This window comes from Ictalurus furcatus, chromosome 19 (genome assembly GCF_023375685.1).
Source record: "Ictalurus furcatus strain D&B chromosome 19, Billie_1.0, whole genome shotgun sequence".
Classification (NCBI taxonomy): Eukaryota; Metazoa; Chordata; class Actinopteri; order Siluriformes; family Ictaluridae; genus Ictalurus; species Ictalurus furcatus.
In genome coordinates this window covers 227,501-240,000 of record NC_071273.1, presented here as the reverse complement: position 1 = coordinate 240,000, position 12,500 = coordinate 227,501, and the positions used below count along the sequence as shown (strand labels likewise).

General features: G+C 48.2%; 1 protein-coding gene across 9 annotated transcripts in view; it reads right to left on the bottom strand.

The window, feature by feature from the left end:
* Window positions 1-4,807: 4,807 nt before the first annotated feature.
* The window catches only part of LOC128623036 (NLR family CARD domain-containing protein 3-like), a 31,196-nt gene continuing 23,503 nt past the window's right edge, over window positions 4,808-12,500 (bottom strand). For 2 of the 9 annotated variants that reach the window (XR_008388498.1, XR_008388500.1), the window contains 2 exons: window positions 11,864-12,500; window positions 11,580-11,821 (listed from right to left, as the gene is read on the bottom strand). The exon at window positions 11,864-12,500 is cut by the window's right edge and continues 209 nt beyond it. Coding sequence is in view for 3 of the 9 variants with exons in the window: in XM_053649886.1 (XP_053505861.1) it covers window positions 12,133-12,500 (368 nt within the window). In the remaining 6 variants the exon portion in view is untranslated. Of the gene's footprint in view, window positions 5,141-5,730; window positions 6,571-7,112; window positions 7,693-8,898; window positions 9,134-9,917; window positions 10,136-10,679; window positions 10,930-11,570; window positions 11,822-11,849 lie in introns of those variants that run through there. The other 7 variants (XR_008388499.1, XR_008388502.1, XR_008388501.1 and 4 more) reach the window with 7 other exon arrangements.

The window sequence follows — 12,500 nt, the reverse complement described above, 5'->3', positions numbered from 1 at the left end:
CAGTGTACAGTGTGTGTGTGTGTGTACCTCAGTATCTCCAGTGTACTGTGTGTGTGTGTGTGTGTGTGTGTGTGTGTACCTCAGTATCTCCAGTGTACAGTGTGTGTGAGTGTGTGTACCTCAGTATCTCCAGTGTACAGTGTGTGTGTGTGTGTGTGTGTGTACCTCAGTATCTCCAGTGTACAGTGTGTGTGTGTGTACCTCAGTATCTCCAGTGTACAGTGTGTGTGTGTGTACCTCAGTATCTCCAGTGTACAGTGTGTGTGTGTGTGTACCTCAGTATCTCCAGTGTACAGTGTGTGTGTACCTCAGTATCTCCAGTGTACTGTGTGTGTGTGTGTGTGTGTGTGTGTGTGTGTACCTCAGTATCTCCAGTGTACAGTGTGTGTGTGAGTGTGTGTACCTCAGTATCTCCAGTGTACAGTGTGTGTGTGAGTGTGTGTGTGTACCTCAGTGTCTCCAGTGTACAGTGTGTGTGTGTGTGTGTACCTCAGTGTCTCCAGTGTACAGTGTGTGTGTGTGTGTGTACCTCAGTATCTCCAGTGTACAGTGTGTGTGTGTGTACCTCAGTATCTCCAGTGTACAGTGTGTGTGTGTACCTCAGTATCTCCAGTGTACAGTGTGTGTGTGTACCTCAGTATCTCCAGTGTACAGTGTGTGTGTGAGTGTGTGTGTACCTCAGTATCTCCAGTGTACAGTGTGTGTGTGTGTGTACCTCAGTATCTCCAGTGTACTGTGTGTGTGTGTGTGTGTACCTCAGTGTCTCCAGTGTACAGTGTGTGTGTGTGTGTGTACCTCAGTATCTCCAGTGTACAGTGTGTGTGTGTGTACCTCAGTATCTCCAGTGTACAGTGTGTGTGTGTACCTCAGTATCTCCAGTGTACAGTGTGTGTGTACCTCAGTATCTCCAGTGTACAGTGTGTGTGTGAGTGTGTGTGTACCTCAGTATCTCCAGTGTACAGTGTGTGTGTGTGTGTACCTCAGTATCTCCAGTGTACTGTGTGTGTGTGTGTGTGTGTGTGTGTGTGTGTACCTCAGTATCTCCAGTGTAGTGTGTGTGAGTGTGTGTACCTCAGTATCTCCAGTGTACAGTGTGTGTGTGTGTGTGTGTGTACCTCAGTATCTCCAGTGTACAGTGTGTGTGTGTGTACCTCAGTATCTCCAGTGTACAGTGTGTGTGTGTGTACCTCAGTATCTCCAGTGTACAGTGTGTGTGTGTGTGTGTACCTCAGTATCTCCAGTGTACAGTGTGTGTGTGTGTACCTCAGTATCTCCAGTGTACAGTGTGTGTGTACCTCAGTGTCTCCAGTGTACAGTGTGTGTGTGTGTACCTCAGTATCTCCAGTGTACAGTGTGTGTGTGTGTACCTCAGTATCTCCAGTGTACAGTGTGTGTGTGTGTGTGTACCTCAGTATCTCCAGTGTACAGTGTGTGTGTACCTCAGTATCTCCAGTGTACAGTGTGTGTGTACCTCAGTATCTCCAGTGTACAGTGTGTGTGTACCTCAGTGTCTCCAGTGTACAGTGTGTGTGTGTATACCTCAGTATCTCCAGTGTACAGTGTGTGTGTGTGTGTGTGTACCTCAGTGTCTCCAGTGTACAGTGTGTGTGTGTACCTCAGTATCTCCAGTGTACAGTGTGTGTGTACCTCAGTATCTCCAGTGTACAGTGTGTGTGTGTACCTCAGTATCTCCAGTGTACAGTGTGTGTGTGTACCTCAGTATCTCCAGTGTACAGTGTGTGTGTGTACCTCAGTATCTCCAGTGTACAGTGTGTGTGTGTACCTCAGTATCTCCAGTGTACAGTGTGTGTGTGTACCTCAGTATCTCCAGTGTACAGTGTGTGTGTGTACCTCAGTATCTCCAGTGTACAGTGTGTGTGTGAGTGTGTGTGTACCTCAGTATCTCCAGTGTACAGTGTGTGTGTGTGTACCTCAGTATCTCCAGTGTACTGTGTGTGTGTGTGTGTGTGTGTGTACCTCAGTATCTCCAGTGTACAGTGTGTGTGTGAGTGTGTGTACCTCAGTATCTCCAGTGTACAGTGTGTGTGTGAGTGTGTGTGTACCTCAGTGTCTCCAGTGTACAGTGTGTGTGTGTGTGTGTACCTCAGTGTCTCCAGTGTACAGTGTGTGTGTGTGTGAGTGTGTGTGTATGTGTGTGTGTACCTCAGTGTCTCCAGTGTACAGTGTGTGTGTGTGTGTGTACCTCAGTGTCTCCAGTGTACAGTGTGTGTGTGTACCTCAGTGTCTCCAGTGTACAGTGTGTGTACCTCAGTGTCTCCAGTGTACAGTGTCAGTGTGTGTGTGTGTGTGTACCTCAGTGTCTCCAGTGTACAGTGTGAGTGTACCTCAGTATCTCCAGTGTACAGTGTGTGTGTGAGTGTGTGTACCTCAGTATCTCCAGTGTACAGTGTGTGTGTGTGTGTGTGTACCTCAGTATCTCCAGTGTACTGTGTGTGTGTACCTCAGTATCTCCAGTGTACTGTGTGTGTGTGTGTGTGTGTACCTCAGTATCTCCAGTGTACAGTGCGTGTGTGAGTGTGTGTACCTCAGTATCTCCAGTGTACAGTGTGTGTGTGTGTACCTCAGTATCTCCAGTGTACAGTGTGTGTGTGTGTACCTGTGTCTCCAGTGTACAGTGTGTGTGTGTACCTCAGTATCTCCAGTGTACAGTGTGTGTGTGTGTACCTCAGTATCTCCAGTGTACAGTGTGTGTGTGTGTACCTCAGTATCTCCAGTGTACAGTGTGTGTGTGTGTACCTCAGTGTCTCCAGTGTACAGTGTGTGTGTGTGTGTACCTCAGTATCTCCAGTGTACAGTGTGTGTGTGTCTGTACCTCAGTATCTCCAGTGTACAGTGTGTGTGTGTGTGTGTGTACCTCAGTATCTCCAGTGTACAGTGTGTGTGTGTGTGTACCTCAGTATCTCCAGTGTACAGTGTGTGTGTGTGTGTACCTCAGTATCTCCAGTGTACAGTGTGTGTGTGTGTGTGTACCTCAGTATCTCCAGTGTACAGTGTGTGTGTACCTCAGTGTCTCCAGTGTACAGTGTGTGTGTGTACCTCAGTGTCTCCAGTGTACAGTGTGTGTGTGTGTGTGTGTGTACCTCAGTGTCTCCAGTGTACAGTGTGTGTGTGTGTGTGTACCTCAGTGTCTCCAGTGTACAGTGTGTGTACCTCAGTGTCTCCAGTGTACAGTGTCAGTGTGTGTGTGTGTGTACCTCAGTGTCTCCAGTGTACAGTGTGAGTGTACCTCAGTATCTCCAGTGTACAGTGTGTGTGTGTGTGTGTACCTCAGTATCTCCAGTGTACTGTGTGTGTGTACCTCAGTATCTCCAGTGTACTGTGTGTGTGTGTGTGTGTGTGTGTACCTCAGTATCTCCAGTGTACAGTGTGTGTGTGAGTGTGTGTACCTCAGTATCTCCAGTGTACAGTGTGTGTGTGAGTGTGTGTGTGTACCTCAGTGTACAGTGTGTGTGTGTGTGTGTACCTCAGTATCTCCAGTGTACAGTGTGTGTGTGTGTACCTCAGTATCTCCAGTGTACAGTGTGTGTGTACCTCAGTGTCTCCAGTGTACAGTGTGTGTGTGTGTGTACCTCAGTATCTCCAGTGTACAGTGTGTGTGTGTGTGTACCTCAGTATCTCCAGTGTACAGTGTGTGTGTGTGTGTACCTCAGTATCTCCAGTGTACAGTGTGTGTGTGTGTGTACCTCAGTATCTCCAGTGTACAGTGTGTGTGTACCTCAGTGTCTCCAGTGTACAGTGTGTGTGTGTGTACCTCAGTATCTCCAGTGTACAGTGTGTGTGTGTGTGTGTGTACCTCAGTGTCTCCAGTGTACAGTGTGTGTGTGTGTGTGTGTGTGTGTGTGTGTACCTCAGTGTCTCCAGTGTACAGTGTGTGTGTGTGTGTGAGTGTGTGTGTACCTCAGTATCTCCAGTGTACAGTATGTGAGTGTGTGTGTGTGTACCTCAGTATCTCCAGTGTACAGTGTGTGTGTACCTCAGTATCTCCAGTGTACAGTGTGTGTGTGTGTACCTCAGTATCTCCAGTGTACAGTGTGTGTGTGAGTGTGTGTGTACCTCAGTATCTCCAGTGTACAGTGTGTGTGTGTGTGTACCTCAGTATCTCCAGTGTACTGTGTGTGTGTGTGTGTGTGTGTACCTCAGTATCTCCAGTGTACAGTGTATGTGTGAGTGTGTGTACCTCAGTATCTCCAGTGTACAGTGTGTGTGTGTGTGTGTGTGTGTGTGTGTGTACCTCAGTATCTCCAGTGTACAGTGTGTGTGTGTGTACCTCAGTATCTCCAGTGTACAGTGTGTGTGTGTGTACCTCAGTATCTCCAGTGTACAGTGTGTGTGTGTGTACCTCAGTATCTCCAGTGTACAGTGTGTGTGTGTGTACCTCAGTATCTCCAGTGTACAGTGTGTGTGTGTGTACCTCAGTATCTCCAGTGTACAGTGTGTGTGTACCTCAGTATCTCCAGTGTACAGTGTGTGTGTGTGTACCTCAGTATCTCCAGTGTACAGTGTGTGTGTACCTCAGTGTCTCCAGTGTACAGTGTGTGTGTGTGTACCTCATTGTCTCCAGTGTACAGTGTGTGTGTGTGTGTACCTCAGTGTCTCCAGTGTACAGTGTGTGTGTGTGTGTACCTCAGTGTCTCCAGTGTACAGTGTGTGTGTGTGTGTGTGTGTGTGTGTATGTGTGTGTGTACCTCAGTGTCTCCAGTGTACAGTGTGTGTGTGTGTCTGTGTGTGTGTACCTCAGTGTCTCCAGTGTACAGTGTGTGTGTGTGTGTGTACCTCAGTGTCTCCAGTGTACAGTGTCAGTGTGTGTGTGTGTGTGTGTGTACCTCAGTGTCTCCAGTGTACAGTGTGAGTGTACCTCAGTATCTCCAGTGTACAGTGTGTGTGTGAGTGTGTGTGTACCTCAGTATCTCCAGTGTACAGTGTGTGTGTGTGTGTACCTCAGTATCTCCAGTGTACTGTGTGTGTGTGTGTGTGTGTGTGTACCTCAGTATCTCCAGTGTACTGTGTGTGTGTGTGTGTGTGTGTGTGTACCTCAGTATCTCCAGTGTACAGTGTGTGTGTGAGTGTGTGTACCTCAGTATCTCCAGTGTACAGTGTGTGTGTGAGTGTGTGTGTGTACCTCAGTGTCTCCAGTGTACAGTGTGTGTGTGTGTGTACCTCAGTATCTCCAGTGTACAGTGTGTGTGTGTACCTCAGTATCTCCAGTGTACAGTGTGTGTGTACCTCAGTGTCTCCAGTGTACAGTGTGTGTGTGTGTGTACCTCAGTATCTCCAGTGTACAGTGTGTGTGTGTGTGTACCTCAGTATCTCCAGTGTACAGTGTGTGTGTGTACCTCAGTATCTCCAGTGTACAGTGTGTGTGTGTGTGTGTGTGTGTACCTCAGTATCTCCAGTGTACTGTGCGTGTGTACCTCAGTATCTCCAGTGTACTGTGTGTGTGTGTGTGTGTGTACCTCAGTGTCTCCAGTGTACAGTGTGTGTGTGTGTGTGTGTGTGTACCTCAGTGTCTCCAGTGTACAGTGTGTGTGTGTGTGTGAGTGTGTGTACCTCAGTATCTCCAGTGTACAGTATGTGAGTGTGTGTGTGTGTGTACCTCAGTATCTCCAGTGTACAGTGTGTGTGAGTGTGTGTGTACCTCAGTATCTCCAGTGTACAGTGTGTGTGAGTGTGTGTACCTCAGTATCTCCAGTGTACAGTGTGTGTGAGTACCTCAGTGTCTCCAGTGTACAGTGTGTGTGTGTGAGTGTACCTCAGTATCTCCAGTGTACAGTGTGTGTGTGAGTGTGTGTGTATGTGTGTGTGTACCTCAGTGTCTCCAGTGTACAGTGTGTGTGTGTGTACCTCAGTATCTCCAGTGTACAGTGTGTGTGAGTACCTCAGTGTCTCCAGTGTACAGTGTGTGTGAGTGTGTGTGTGTACCTCAGTGTCTCCAGTGTACAGTGTGTGTGTGTGAGTGTACCTCAGTATCTCCAGTGTACAGTGTGTGTGTGAGTGTGTGTGTACCTCAGTGTCTCCAGTGTACAGTGTGTGTGTGTGTGTGTACCTCAGTGTCTCCAGTGTACAGTGTGTGTGTGTGTGAGTGTGTGTGTATGTGTGTGTGTACCTCAGTGTCTCCAGTGTACAGTGTGTGTGTGTGTGTGTGTACCTCAGTATCTCCAGTGTACAGTGTGTGTGTGTGTACCTCAGTATCTCCAGTGTACAGTGTGTGTGTACCTCAGTGTCTCCAGTGTACAGTGTGTGTGTGTGTGTACCTCAGTATCTCCAGTGTACAGTGTGTGTGTGTGTGTACCTCAGTATCTCCAGTGTACAGTGTGTGTGTGTGTGTACCTCAGTATCTCCAGTGTACAGTGTGTGTGTGTGTGTGTACCTCAGTATCTCCAGTGTACAGTGTGTGTACCTCAGTGTCTCCAGTGTACAGTGTGTGTGTGTACCTCAGTGTCTCCAGTGTACAGTGTGTGTGTGTGTGTGTGTGTGTACCTCAGTGTCTCCAGTGTACAGTGTGTGTGTGTGTGTGTGTACCTCAGTGTCTCCAGTGTACAGTGTGTGTACCTCAGTGTCTCCAGTGTACAGTGTCAGTGTACCTCAGTATCTCCAGTGTACAGTGTGTGTGTGAGTGTGTGTACCTCAGTATCTCCAGTGTACAGTGTGTGTGTGTACCTCAGTATCTCCAGTGTACTGTGCGTGTGTACCTCAGTATCTCCAGTGTACTGTGTGTGTGTGTGTGTGTGTACCTCAGTGTCTCCAGTGTACAGTGTGTGTGTGTGTGTGTGTGTACCTCAGTGTCTCCAGTGTACAGTGTGTGTGTGTGTGTGAGTGTGTGTACCTCAGTATCTCCAGTGTACAGTATGTGAGTGTGTGTGTGTGTGTACCTCAGTATCTCCAGTGTACAGTGTGTGTGAGTGTGTGTGTACCTCAGTATCTCCAGTGTACAGTGTGTGTGAGTGTGTGTACCTCAGTATCTCCAGTGTACAGTGTGTGTGAGTGTGTGTGTGTACCTCAGTGTCTCCAGTGTACAGTGTGTGTGTGTGAGTGTACCTCAGTATCTCCAGTGTACAGTGTGTGTGTGAGTGTGTGTGTATGTGTGTGTGTACCTCAGTGTCTCCAGTGTACAGTGTGTGTGTGTGTGTACCTCAGTATCTCCAGTGTACAGTGTGTGTGAGTACCTCAGTGTCTCCAGTGTACAGTGTGTGTGAGTGTGTGTGTGTACCTCAGTGTCTCCAGTGTACAGTGTGTGTGTGAGTGTGTGTGTACCTCAGTGTCTCCAGTGTACAGTGTGTGTGTGTGTGTGTGTACCTCAGTGTCTCCAGTGTACAGTGTGTGTGTGTGTGAGTGTGTGTGTATGTGTGTGTGTACCTCAGTGTCTCCAGTGTACAGTGTGTGTGTGTGTGTGTGTACCTCAGTATCTCCAGTGTACAGTGTGTGTGTGTACCTCAGTATCTCCAGTGTACAGTGTGTGTGTACCTCAGTGTCTCCAGTGTACAGTGTGTGTGTGTGTGTACCTCAGTATCTCCAGTGTACAGTGTGTGTGTGTGTGTACCTCAGTATCTCCAGTGTACAGTGTGTGTGTGTGTGTACCTCAGTATCTCCAGTGTACAGTGTGTGTGTACCTCAGTATCTCCAGTGTACAGTGTGTGTACCTCAGTGTCTCCAGTGTACAGTGTGTGTGTGTACCTCAGTGTCTCCAGTGTACAGTGTGTGTGTGTGTGTGTGTGTGTACCTCAGTGTCTCCAGTGTACAGTGTGTGTGTGTGTGTGTGTACCTCAGTGTCTCCAGTGTACAGTGTGTGTACCTCAGTGTCTCCAGTGTACAGTGTCAGTGTGTGTGTGTGTGTACCTCAGTGTCTCCAGTGTACTGTGCGTGTGTACCTCAGTATCTCCAGTGTACTGTGTGTGTGTGTGTGTGTGTGTACCTCAGTATCTCCAGTGTACAGTGTGTGTGTGAGTGTGTGTACCTCAGTATCTCCAGTGTACAGTGTGTGTGTGAGTGTGTGTGTGTACCTCAGTGTCTCCAGTGTGTGTGTGTGTGTGTGTACCTCAGTATCTCCAGTGTACAGTGTGTGTGTGTGTACCTCAGTATCTCCAGTGTACAGTGTGTGTGTACCTCAGTATCTCCAGTGTACAGTGTGTGTGTACCTCAGTGTCTCCAGTGTACAGTGTGTGTGTGTGTGTGTACCTCAGTATCTCCAGTGTACAGTGTGTGTGTGTGTACCTCAGTATCTCCAGTGTACAGTGTGTGTGTGTGTGTACCTCAGTATCTCCAGTGTACAGTGTGTGTGTGTGTGTACCTCAGTATCTCCAGTGTACAGTGTGTGTGTACCTCAGTATCTCCAGTGTACAGTGTGTGTGTACCTCAGTGTCTCCAGTGTACAGTGTGTGTGTGTGTACCTCAGTATCTCCAGTGTACAGTGTGTGTGTGTGTGTGTACCTCAGTGTCTCCAGTGTACAGTGTGTGTGTGTGTGTGTGTGTGTGTACCTCAGTGTCTCCAGTGTACAGTGTGTGTGTGTGTGTGAGTGTGTGTGTACCTCAGTATCTCCAGTGTACAGTATGTGAGTGTGTGTGTGTGTGTACCTCAGTATCTCCAGTGTACAGTGTGTGTGTGTACCTCAGTATCTCCAGTGTACAGTGTGTGTGTGTACCTCAGTATCTCCAGTGTACAGTGTGTGTGTGTACCTCAGTATCTCCAGTGTACAGTATGTGAGTGTGTGTGTGTGTGTACCTCAGTATCTCCAGTGTACAGTGTGTGTGTGTGTGTACCTCAGTATCTCCAGTGTACTGTGTGTGTGTGTGTGTGTACCTCAGTATCTCCAGTGTACAGTGTGTGTGTGTGTACCTCAGTATCTCCAGTGTACAGTGTGTGTGTACCTCAGTATCTCCAGTGTACAGTGTGTGTGTACCTCAGTATCTCCAGTGTACAGTGTGTGTGTACCTCAGTATCTCCAGTGTACAGTGTGTGTGTACCTCAGTATCTCCAGTGTACAGTGTGTGTGTGTGTGTACCTCAGTATCTCCAGTGTACAGTGTGTGTGTACCTCAGTGTCTCCAGTGTACAGTGTGTGTGTGTGTACCTCATTGTCTCCAGTGTACAGTGTGTGTGTGTGTGTGTGTGTGTGTACCTCAGTGTCTCCAGTGTACAGTGTGTGTGTGTGTGTACCTCAGTGTCTCCAGTGTACAGTGTGTGTGTGTGTGTGTGTGTGTGTGAGTGTGTGTGTATGTGTGTGTGTACCTCAGTGTCTCCAGTGTACAGTGTGTGTGTGTCTGTGTGTGTGTACCTCAGTGTCTCCAGTGTACAGTGTGTGTGTGTGTGTGTGTGTGTGTGTGTGTACCTCAGTGTCTCCAGTGTACAGTGTCAGTGTGTGTGTGTGTGTGTGTACCTCAGTGTCTCCAGTGTACAGTGTGAGTGTACCTCAGTATCTCCAGTGTACAGTGTGTGTGTGAGTGTGTGTGTACCTCAGTATCTCCAGTGTACAGTGTGTGTGTGTGTACCTCAGTATCTCCAGTGTACTGTGTGTGTGTGTGTGTGTGTGTGTACCTCAGTATCTCCAGTGTACTGTGTGTGTGTGTGTGTGTACCTCAGTATCTCCAGTGTACAGTGTGTGTGAGTGTGTGTACCTCAGTATCTCCAGTGTACTGTGTGTGTGTGTGTGTGTGTGTGTACCTCAGTATCTCCAGTGTACAGTGTGTGTGTGAGTGTGTGTACCTCAGTATCTCCAGTGTACAGTGTGTGTGTGAGTGTGTGTACCTCAGTATCTCCAGTGTACAGTGTGTGTGTGAGTGTGTGTGTGTACCTCAGTGTCTCCAGTGTACAGTGTGTGTGTGTGTGTGTACCTCAGTATCTCCAGTGTACAGTGTGTGTGTGTGTACCTCAGTATCTCCAGTGTACAGTGTGTGTGTGTGTACCTCAGTATCTCCAGTGTACAGTGTGTGTGTGTACCTCAGTGTCTCCAGTGTACAGTGTGTGTGTGTGTGTACCTCAGTATCTCCAGTGTACAGTGTGTGTGTGTGTGTACCTCAGTATCTCCAGTGTACAGTGTGTGTGTGTGTGTACCTCAGTATCTCCAGTGTACAGTGTGTGTGTGTGTGTACCTCAGTATCTCCAGTGTACAGTGTGTGTGTACCTCAGTGTCTCCAGTGTACAGTGTGTGTGTGTGTACCTCAGTATCTCCAGTGTACAGTGTGTGTGTGTGTGTGTACCTCAGTGTCTCCAGTGTACAGTGTGTGTGTGTGTGTGTGTGTGTACCTCAGTGTCTCCAGTGTACAGTGTGTGTGTGTGTGTGAGAGTGTGTGTGTACCTCAGTATCTCCAGTGTACAGTATGTGAGTGTGTGTGTGTGTGTACCTCAGTATCTCCAGTGTACAGTGTGTGTGTGTACCTCAGTATCTCCAGTGTACAGTGTGTGTGTGTACCTCAGTATCTCCAGTGTACAGTATGTGAGTGTGTGTGTGTGTGTACCTCAGTATCTCCAGTGTACAGTGTGTGTGTGTGTGTGTACCTCAGTATCTCCAGTGTACTGTGTGTGTGTGTGTGTACCTCAGTATCTCCAGTGTACAGTGTGTGTGTGTGTACCTCAGTATCTCCAGTGTACAGTGTGTGTGTACCTCAGTATCTCCAGTGTACAGTGTGTGTGTACCTCAGTATCTCCAGTGTACAGTGTGTGTGTACCTCAGTATCTCCAGTGTACAGTGTGTGTGTGTGTGTACCTCAGTATCTCCAGTGTACAGTGTGTGTACCTCAGTGTCTCCAGTGTACAGTGTGTGTGTGTGTACCTCATTGTCTCCAGTGTACAGTGTGTGTGTGTGTGTGTGTGTACCTCAGTGTCTCCAGTGTACAGTGTGTGTGTGTGTGTACCTCAGTGTCTCCAGTGTACAGTGTGTGTGTGTGTGTGTGAGTGTGTGTGTATGTGTGTGTGTACCTCAGTGTCTCCAGTGTACAGTGTGTGTGTGTCTGTGTGTGTACCTCAGTGTCTCCAGTGTACAGTGTGTGTGTGTGTGTGTGTGTGTGTGTGTGTGTGTGTGTGTACCTCAGTGTCTCCAGTGTACAGTGTCAGTGTGTGTGTGTGTGTGTGTGTGTACCTCAGTGTCTCCAGTGTACAGTGTCAGTGTGTGTGTGTGTGTGTGTGTGTACCTCAGTGTCTCCAGTGTACAGTGTGAGTGTACCTCAGTATCTCCAGTGTACAGTGTGTGTGTGAGTGTGTGTGTACCTCAGTATCTCCAGTGTACAGTGTGTGTGTGTGTGTACCTCAGTATCTCCAGTGTACTGTGTGTGTGTGTGTGTGTGTGTGTACCTCAGTATCTCCAGTGTACTGTGTGTGTGTGTGTGTGTGTGTGTGTACCTCAGTATCTCCAGTGTACTGTGTGTGTGTGTGTGTGTGTGTGTGTGTACCTCAGTATCTCCAGTGTACAGTGTGTGTGTGAGTGTGTGTACCTCAGTATCTCCAGTGTACAGTGTGTGTGTGAGTGTGTGTGTGTACCTCAGTGTCTCCAGTGTACAGTGTGTGTGTGTGTGTACCTCAGTATCTCCAGTGTACAGTGTGTGTGTGTACCTCAGTATCTCCAGTGTACAGTGTGTGTGTACCTCAGTGTCTCCAGTGTACAGTGTGTGTGTGTGTGTGTACCTCAGTATCTCCAGTGTACAGTGTGTGTGTGTGTGTACCTCAGTATCTCCAGTGTACAGTGTGTGTGTGTACCTCAGTATCTCCAGTGTACAGTGTGTGTGTGTGTGTGTGTGTGTACCTCAGTATCTCCAGTGTACAGTGTGTGTGTACCTCAGTATCTCCAGTGTACAGTGTGTGTGTGTGTGTGTACCTCAGTGTCTCCAGTGTACAGTGTGTGTGTGTGTGTGTGTACCTCAGTGTCTCCAGTGTACAGTGTGTGTGTGTGTGTGAGTGTGTGTGTACCTCAGTATCTCCAGTGTACAGTATGTGTGTGTGTGTGTGTGTGTGTGTACCTCAGTATCTCCAGTGTACAGTGTGTGTGTGAGTGTGTGTGTACCTCAGTATCTCCAGTGTACAGTGTGTGTGAGTGTGTGTACCTCAGTATCTCCAGTGTACAGTGTGTGTGAGTGTGTGTGTGTACCTCAGTGTCTCCAGTGTACAGTGTGTGTGTGTGAGTGTACCTCAGTATCTCCAGTGTACAGTGTGTGTGTGAGTGTGTGTGTATGTGTGTGTGTACCTCAGTGTCTCCAGTGTACAGTGTGTGTGTGTGTGTACCTCAGTATCTCCAGTGTACAGTGTGTGTGAGTACCTCAGTGTCTCCAGTGTACAGTGTGTGTGAGTGTGTGTGTGTACCTCAGTGTCTCCAGTGTACAGTGTGTGTGTGTGAGTGTACCTCAGTATCTCCAGTGTACAGTGTGTGTGTGAGTGTATGTGTGTGTACCTCAGTGTCTCCAGTGTACAGTGTGTGTGTGTGTGTACCTCAGTGTCTCCAGTGTACAGTGTGTGTGTGTGTGTGTGTGTGTGTGTGTGTGTGTGTGTGTGTACCTCAG